This window comes from Palaemon carinicauda, chromosome 9, assembly GCF_036898095.1.
Source record: "Palaemon carinicauda isolate YSFRI2023 chromosome 9, ASM3689809v2, whole genome shotgun sequence".
Classification (NCBI taxonomy): Eukaryota; Metazoa; Arthropoda; class Malacostraca; order Decapoda; family Palaemonidae; genus Palaemon; species Palaemon carinicauda.
The window spans coordinates 132,979,258-132,989,257 of record NC_090733.1 but is presented as its reverse complement, the minus strand read 5'-3'; the positions used below and the strand labels follow the sequence as shown (position 1 = coordinate 132,989,257).

The following is a 10,000-nucleotide window of genomic DNA, read 5'->3' as shown; positions in this document are numbered from 1 at the left end:
ATTTGTCGTAAAAAGAGGGCAAAAATCCTGGAATAAATGTTACCAGCCATTTACCGTTTTAAAAAACGGATATATTGACGTAATGGAGTGATATTATGGTCACCAACTTGTAAAAGATAATAACAAAGTAAGGTAAAATTACGGTTGCATGTATTTTACTGAAATACGACTGAGAACAATATATTTTCTGGAGAGTTTCCGATTAAAATTACGTTTTTTTCAAGTGTATAGTGTTATGTTGGTGCATATTTTTTTTTTCTTTTTCGTTTTTACTATTCAATTTTATCTTCTTTTAGAAAGCGCATTTATTCAATGCCTCAGTTTATAGCATTTGATACTTAAATTTTTTTTTTAAATTATTCAATTTCAATATGCTAGTTGTTTCAATAACTTGCAGTGATTAAATCTGTTTTTTTTTTTTTTATTCATCCATTATTTGGATATATTTTAACAGAAGTGAAATATACTCCAACTTCACTGCATTTTAAACTTTACCCTTTGTTGCATCGTTCGGCGAAAGCCTTGCAGATCTAGATATAAATTTTTTTTTTTTCACAGGTGAAATAAATGCTGTGCATTTATATTAAAACCATTTTCAGGTGAAATAAATCTTGTGCATTTATATTAAAACCATTTTCAAGTGAAATAAATCGAATGCATTTATATTAACGCCATTTTCAAGTGAAATAAATCGTATGCATTTATATTAAAACCATTTTCAAGGGAAATAAATCGTATGCATTTATATTAACGCCATTTTCAAGTGAAATAAATCGTATGCATTTATATTATCGCCATTTTCAAGTGAAAAAAATCGTATGCATTTATATTCAAACCATTTTCAAGACAGCGTCAGAAAATACGGCCAATATCAAGACGTGCAGGTGCACTTCTATTCTCACTGGAAAACTCAATTTAACCTGGAATCCTATTCGAGAGTTCCTCTTCTTGGATTTCATCGAAAAGAGTGGGCAGAAAGGCTTCTTTATTCGCCGTAATTGGAAATGACAGTCGAAGTTCGTTATCAAAACCAGGTCAACAGATGATTTTATGTCTACAAGTTGACCTTCCGTGAAATCTTGGCTTCAAAGCCTTTCAAGAGGAAACTGAAGACGTTCTTATTCAAAAAATCTTACAACAGTGACGATTTTTAGTTAATGAACAATACGTGATCTGAAACGATAAATGCTCTGAACGAACAAGGTAAAACTACAGCGGAGGTCCTGTAGAGAGTGGGGTTCCCCTGCTGTATGGGACCGGAAATCAGCCATCAAAGTGAAGTAAGTGAAGATTACGGTAAAATGGAGAATTGTGTAGCGATTTTGAAGAGATTAGTCTGCTGTGTAGATTTAATGAAATATTTTTGTAAATTAGTTTTGTCGAGGAAGACTTTTCAAGGGCTGATATAATAGAAATAGTTTTGCCAGTGAAACTATGTAGTCGATTCATTGATACTGTATCCGACAGCTAATCAAGAAATTTCTCAACGTTGGTGATATATGTTAGCTATGAGGCGTTATTTTAAAATATTTGAGGGGAAATGCAGAGAAGGGAATGGAAATTAATTATAATTCTTTCTTATACAGAAATCGACAAAAATGTATGTTTTTAAAGGGAAAGTAGTTTCAAGCTCACGAATTTATTTCCGATATGAATGATTATGTTATTATAAATAGTCTATCTCTGTTTAATATTAATTGGTAATCAGGTAAATCCTGGGAATGGCCATTGATTTTCCTTGCTGGAAACAATACAGCATAGTATTCTGTAGCAAATAAATCTGATATCTTTTAACTGTTATCTTCTTCCTGTTCTCTTTTACCAAAACAAATGAAATCTGAAAGGAAGACAAATAATGAACAAAGAATCCTATATCGTGTGTTAGATATTATTTAATTTTAAGTGGAAGGAAAAGGAGATAAGTTACATACATAGAAGGCACAACCTATATTCAATTCTTTTTAGTGAGGCAGATTTGCACCGAGTCGCAGGGGTGCCCTTTTAGCTCGGAAAAGTTTCCTGATCGCTGATTGGTTGGGCAAGATAATTCTAACCAATCAGCGATCAGGAAACTTTTCCGAGCTAAAAGGGCACCGCTGCGAGTCGGTGCAATTGCGCCTCGTTTAAAAAAAAAAAAAAAAAAAAAAAAAAAAAAAAAAAAAAAAAAAAAAAAAAAAAAAAAAAAAAAAAAGATGCTGTTCGCTCCTTACCTCCCCTGGGAAAAACTGTCCCTGGATGCTGTGTTCGGAACCCACGGTGTGGGTCGTCGTGGCATCGTTAGACCACCTGACGACGGCGTGGGCTAAGGTATGGACGTAATAAAGGGGTCCTCCGTTAACACGCCACACCTGCCCATTGCCCACAGACCAGCGGAGGCCGAATCCTGTGTTTACCAGAGTTCCATCAATCTGTTGATAGAATAGTGAATAGTTTATTAAGCTTTTTTATGTAACATATTATTATTTATTTATTTATTATTATTATTATTCTTATTATTATCATCATCGTTGTTGTTGTTGTCTGTTATTGTCATTGTTATTATTATTATTATTATTATTATTATTATTGTTATTATTATTATTGTTATTGTTATTATTATTATTTTTATATTGATTATTATTATTAAATTTTATTAATATTATTATTATTATTGTTATTATTATTATTATTATTATTATTATTATTATTATTATTATTATTATTATTATTATTATTATTATAAGCTAAGCTATAACACAAGTTAGAAAAGCAAGATGCTATATAAGCCAAAGGGCTCCAAGAGGGAAAAATAGGCCTGTTATTAAAGGAAACGAGGAAATAAATAAACTACAAGAGAAGTAATAAACAATCAAAATAAAATATTTAAAGAACAGTAAGAACACTAAAATAGTTCATTAAGCTTTTGTATATAAATTATTATTATTATTATTATTATTATTATTATTATTATAAGCTAAGCTATAACACAAGTTGGAAAAGCAAGATGCTATAAGCCCAAGGGCTCCAACAGGGAAAAATAGCCCTGTGAAGAAAGGAAACAAGGAAATAAACAAACTACAAGAGATGTAATAAGCAGTCAAAATGAAATATTTAAAAAACACTAAGAACATAAAATTAGATCGTTATTATATAATCTATAGAAACTTGGAAAAAAAACAAGAGGAGGAGAAATTAGAACACCGTGCTCAAGTGTACCTTCAAGCAAGAGAACTGTGATAAGATCAATGAGATGTAAGGAGAACATTATTGTGTTTTATTTATGGATTAGGATTACATAAATCTATAGAGAAAATAGATCTTACAGTTTTCTCAGAATACGAAATGATAACTTTGTGTTTATTTAGTTCGTAGTATGTATTGTCATCGTATGACTTCGTAAATAATGGTAACTTCAGGTTTTTATTTAGTTCTTGCCATGTATTGTCCTAATATGAATTAGTAAATATTATACATATTTGCTTTAATTTACCGAATGCCCCAATCATAGCAACTTAAGAAATAGATATCTGTTTGAGGCTCGAGGTGAGGATGGCAGGTTCATCCGTGCCAAGATTCTTGGGCATGATGTGTCCTACTATGCGAGCGGCCTTTTTAGATTTTTATCAGAAGCAGGTCTTGTGAAAACTGTTTAACTTTTATAATGACATCTTAACTTTTATGGTTTTAATTGAATATTCTTTTATTTTTATATAAAATGATATCGCTGTCAAAAAAATTTAAATCAATCAATCAATCTTCCAAAGATATTGTCCTGGCTACAGTGATTTTATTTTTGTTATGACCAATTGGTGGAGAGGTGTTATTCCATACTGAAGGAATTTCCATACGTTTAAATGATATTCTTCTCTCTTTGTAGTTTGTTTAAATTTCTTTAGCTGTTATACAGTTGTATATTGTAGACATGTGTTTTTTTAACAAACAGTTCTCTGTTAAAATTAATAATGAAATAAGAATAATGAAAAAGTGGATTATCGGTAAACATTAATTTATTGTACTTATAGTCCTAGTACGTAGGTCATAATGAATAATGAACCCCTCATCATTTATTTGCAAAGGTTGTTCTCTAAAGGATTTAAAATTAGAATACATAGCATTGCGTTTTTGGGAATCAGAAATTTCGTCGAAATCCAAACTTTAAATTTCGAATTTCCTTGCCTTTTTGCAAATCAGAAATTTCCTCGAAATCCAAACTTTAAATTTAGAATTAAATTTCCCTCTTTGGAATCATAGAAATTTCGTCGAATTCCAAATTTTAAATTTAGAATTAAATTGCCCTCTTTGGAATCATAGAAATTTCGCCGAATTCCAAACTTTAAATTTCTAATTAAATAGCCTATTTGGAATCAGAAATTTCGTCAAAATCCAAACTTTAAATTTCTAATTAAATAGCCTATTTGGAATCATAGAAATTTCGTCAAAATCCAAACTTTAAATTTCTATTTAAATTGCCCTCTTTGGAATCATAGAAATTTCGTCGAAATGCAAACTTTAAATCTCGAATTTCATTGCTTTTTTTTTTTTTTTTTTTTTTTTTTTTTTTTTTTTTTTTTTTTTTTCTCCAAATCATAGAAAGTTTGTCGAAATCCAAACTTTAAATTTTAGATTTCATTGCCCTTTTTGGAATCATAGAAAGTTCCGTGAAATCCAAACTTTAATTTTCAAATTTCATTGCCCTTATTGGAATCATAGACATTTCCTCGTAATCCAATCTTTAAATTTCGAATTCTACATTAAGAAAAGGTCAGACTGTCGTGGACTTCACCTTGTGGGACGCGATGTCGAGCTTGCTGAGAGTGTGATCAAACACGACAGATGAAGTGGCTAGATCGACAGGTGACTGACGTCTCCCGTCGCTACACAGTCTCCATCGGCGATTGATTATGCCCCAGAAACCAGGGCCAGAAATTCCGTCGTAGCTCCACCAGGAGGACCAGTCGAAGGCGGGGTCGTCCTCTGCTGAGATAAAAGAAAAAAGAAAAAAATAACTTAAATAAAATATATTAATGTTCAAAAAGCTAATAGAACTGTGGACTAGTATTTTAAGTAACTACTGAAGTATGGGGCCGGTAAATCAAGCAACAAGGTATATGAAAGATCATTATTAGAAAATAGCAGGAATAATGTGTTGAAATATAAGTAGAGGCTAAGGGAATAGTATTCATGAAACTACAAAATTACCCGATTAATATGTAAGAAAGAACGAAATGGATAAACATTTCAGACAATAAATTAGGCTAAGCGGGATATTAAAACTACCATTATGCAATTCATGTTAAAAAATGTTCTCTGACCGATTAAATTGCATTGTTAAGAAGCGAAATGTTATTACGATATATTGATGATTTATTGCATGTTAAAATATACCATTTTCCACCGTCTGCACTTGAACTTGATGCGTTTTGATGAAAACTTTCAATCGTTTATGAATATTAGATAAAGTGCTTCAGTAGGTTTAGTGGTTATGATGCTTTAGCGAATAATATAATAAATTTCAGTATGTTTTATAAAGTTTTATGTTATACTTATTTACATTTACTTTGTTTATGGTATTCAAATGGGTTAACAATCCAATACTTAAAATTTTTTTTGGAATTTTTCTCTTTGACTAGTGGTTTCATATTTTGTAACTAGGCTAACTATAAACTAAGCCTATGAAACCATCAAGAAGCAATTGCATATATATATATATATATATATATATATATATATATATATATATATATATATATATATTATATATATATATATTATATATATTATTTATATTATATAAATATATATATATATGTATGTATGTATGTATGTATGTATGTATGTATGTATGCGTTTGAATGTTTTCATAAATCGCTTATAAACTCCATTTTTCCTCGAAAGGACGTCGGTAGAAGGACTCTGCCTTCCTCTTCCTTAGACAGCTCTCTTTCATGACCCCAGCAGACGCTGGTGTCCATTTATGTCTGAATGCTCATCAGAGTGGTTGACCGGGAATTTCCCCCGGACATGGGAAATGGAAGTCAGTGAGGTACCCTTTTATGCTTATTGCATCTGGCAGAGGTGGGCTTTTGTTGGGGGGGGGGGGGGGGACTCATCCTTACTTAAAATATAATGTGGAGGATTATGATATAGAAGATAAGTTTTAAAGGGATATTGGAAATATTTTTAATTAAAGCAACGATTGCACTAGAATGCAGAGGTGAGATTGGTAAAATTGGGTCTGAGGGTGGTGTATGTGGTAACGTCCCTGACTGGTAATCGCCATCCTGGTGTTCGAGTCCCACTTGAACATGTATATATATATATATATATATATATATATATATATATATATATATATATATATATAGTGCGTGTACGTATATACTGCTGAAAATTTCCATTAAATAGTCGGTCAAAATCCTGCGATAGATGTTACCAGGCATTTACCGTTTTAAAAACGGATATATTGAGGTAAAGGAGAGATATTACGGTCAATAACCGGTAAAAAATTATAACAAATTAGGGTAAAAATTACTGTCGTCTGTATTTTACTGAAATACGGCTGAGAACCGTATATTTTTACGGAGAATATTCGGTTAAAATTAAGTTTTTTTTTTTTTTAAACTATGTATAAATGCATGATAATGAATTCTGGTATCTTATAACCTTTTATTCCTTTAAAAGGTGGTCTACCCATACGGTTTTATTATTCTTAAAAATTCTATCCTTGACAAAATCTGTCTCTTTGAGGAAATAGCCAAACTTCTAAAACTAGAAGCTATCCATTACGATGTAAATGAGATGGTAGTGATCTGAGTGAAACAAAAGAATTTGTAATGCTATTCCGATTCTTGTGAAGAAGTCTTTATCTCAGAAATATTTTTTTACCATTCAGGATTAAACGGGCTTTTTTTTTTTTTTTTTTAAGTCAGAATGGGTAAAGGTCCTCTTCCAAAGATAATCCAATTACAGGTCATGACTATAAGGTTTTAAACCGGTTATCTCAAGAAATGTGTATAATGTGTATTTTTTGTGATTGTGCTTTGTTGAAAGGGTTGAATTTTTTTATAACTGATCTTTTATGATATACATGCATATAAATATATATATATATATATATATATATATATATATATATATACATATATATATATATATATATATATATATATATATATATATACAGTATATATATACTGTATATATATATATATATAGATATATATATATATATATATATATATATATAATATCAAATATGCATATATACACATTAAGTTGTTGATTGATAACCTTTGTCTTTTCCTTAACCTCTTCAAATTCAATACCCAAATCTAGTAATTGCTTTCATGTGTCCTGACACTGCATTTTAGACTTTTTTTTTCATTAAATTTTTATCTCTTTATTCCACTTTGCACTTCTTTAATTTCTTTCTTTTGATTGTCCAGTACCTGAAGATATATATATATATATGTATATATATATATGTATATATATATATATATATATATATATATATATATATATATATATATATCTTGTTTCCCACTGACCACATCCATTCAGTGGACTTGATTTCCATGAGTAGTGTACCTTAGCCTTGAATCTCCGTCTCCCGGTTTGGCTGACCAGTGAATGGAGAATGTTTGAGTTGAGAGAGAGAGAGAGAGAGAGAGAGAGAGAGAGAGAGAGAGAGAGAGAGAGAGAGAGAGAGAGCTTCTTAAACATACCAGTTACACGTGTTGCAAGCATAAAATAAGCTTATTAATATATATTGTTAATTTATAGTGTTAAAATAGTTTTGATTATTTTATTTGTGAAAAAGAGTAACGGAACAGTTGACTAGATTTACATTGACATTAATAGTTTTTAAACTTTAAACCAAAGGTGGATTTGGAGAAAGAACTTGCGTAATTAAAGAGAAAAAATAAACATGTGTAAAATATGTTAATGGACAAGAACAACACGGTTAAAAGGCAGTAAACCATAATTCATTGTTGTTGAATTCACATGAAACCTTTTGATGAAATGGAACAATGTCAGAGGACTGACTTATTTAAGAATGAAAAGAGTTTTATTTATTTTATTTGCGAAAAGAATAACGGAATAATTAACGAGATTTGTATTGGCATTAAACGTGTTTTTTTTTTTTTTTTTTTTTTTTTAAACTAAAGAGGATTTTGGAAATAAAAGACTTCTGTAATATGTGTTAATGGGCAGGAAAAAACACAGTTAAAAGGCAGTAAACGCCAATCCATTGTTGGTGAATTTACTTGAAACCTTTTCAATGTCAGAGGACTGACTTATTTACGAATGTTTTTTTTTTTTTTTTTTTTTTTTGACCAGCCTGTGATGCAAATGCTTCCGTGCGCAAAGCATAAATCCCTGAAGGTTTCAAGAACATCCCGTATATTAGGGCGGATGCCTACTGACGATGACAAGATAATCGCTCTGCGGCATCACGGTACAAAGCCTTGTGTCTTCTTCTTTCTTCGACTTTCCCATTATTATTATTATTATTATTACTATCCAAGCTACAACCCTAGTTGGAAATCAAGATGCTATAAGCCCAAGGGCTCCAACAGGGAAAAATAGCCCAGTGAGGAAAGGAAATAAGGAAATAAATAAATGAAGAGAACAAATTAACAATAAATCATTCTAAAATAAGAAACAACGTCAAAACATACATGTCATATAATAAACTATCAACAACATCAAAAACAAATATGTCATAAATAAACTATAAAAAGACTATGTCCGCCTGGTCAACAAAAAAGCATTTGCTCCAACTTTGAACTTTTGAAGTTCTACTGATTCAACCACCCGATTAGGAAGATCATTCCACAACTTGGTAACAGCTGGAATAAAACTTCTAGAGTACTGCGTAGTATTGAGCCTCGTGATGGAGAAGGCCAGGCTATTGATGTGACTGTTTGTGTCAGAGGAAAGTTACGACGTTTACTTTTCTGTTTTCTTCATTTTTTTTTTTTTTTTTTTTTTTTTTATGATTCTTGGTTTATATCATTTCATTCACTTGGTTCTCACTGTAAAGGAAATAGTTACACTCACCAATATATTTTTTATTTATTTTTATTTATATTTATTGTTTTATGATTCTCGTTTTATTTTGGGACTAGATAATTGATAAGTATAAATCATTTACATTTACTTGGTTTTCACTGATAACGTACTTGTAAAGGAAATAGTTATAGTCACCAATATATTTTTTTATTTTTTTTTTATTTATATTTATCTATTTTCTTTATTTGTCTATTTATTGTTTTATAATTCTTGGTTTATTTTGAGACAGTAAATAATTGATAAGTATATATCATTCACATTTACTTGGTTCCCGCTAATAACATACATGTAAAAAAATGGTTATATTCACCAATATATTTTCTATTTATTACATCTGCGCCTGAATTTTTTTGCAATTTAGATGTATTAATTAACTAGAGGGGCACTCAGTAGAGCACAAACCTCCACCGCGGCAGCTTATTTCTCGACCTTTTGCTCGACCTTAACCTTGACCTTTGACTTTAACATGTATAAATTGGCGTGGACTTTCATACACACAAATATGAACCATGTTTGAAGTCTGTGGCAATGATGTTCACACTTATGGCTGTTTACGTGAATTGGACATTTTGCCTGATCTTAAAATTAAACATATCTAGCTTTTTACATTACAGTTAATCCCTGCAAGTTCCATTACTCTACTATTAGAATTATAACACAAACAGGGGTGAAATAACCTTCTTCCAACTTCGTTGGCGGAGATAACTCCAACAACTGATATGCATATATACATTACATAACAATTAATCCCTGCAAGTTCCACTTACTCTACGATTAAAATTGTGGCACAAACAAACGCGCTCACAAACAGGGGTGAAATAACCTTCTTCCAACTTCGTTGGCGGAAATAACTCCAACAACTGATATGCATATATACATTACATAACAATTAATCCCTGCAAGTTCCATTACTCTACGATTAAAATTGTGGCACAAACAAACG

General features: G+C 30.6%; 1 protein-coding gene across 2 annotated transcripts in view; it reads right to left on the bottom strand.

Annotated features, from left to right (window-relative positions):
- Window positions 1–10,000, bottom strand: part of LOC137646877 (carbonic anhydrase-related protein 10-like) — a 142,468-nt gene that overhangs the window by 54,987 nt on the left and 77,481 nt on the right. Inside the window, exons 3-4 of one of the 2 annotated variants that reach the window (XM_068379946.1) lie at window positions 4,763–4,956; window positions 2,211–2,408 (exon numbers count right to left, since the gene is read on the bottom strand). In XM_068379946.1, coding sequence (XP_068236047.1) covers window positions 2,211–2,408; window positions 4,763–4,956 — 392 coding nt within the window. The remainder of the gene's footprint in view (window positions 1–2,210; window positions 2,409–4,762; window positions 4,957–10,000) is intronic. The other variant, XM_068379947.1, reaches the window with a different exon arrangement.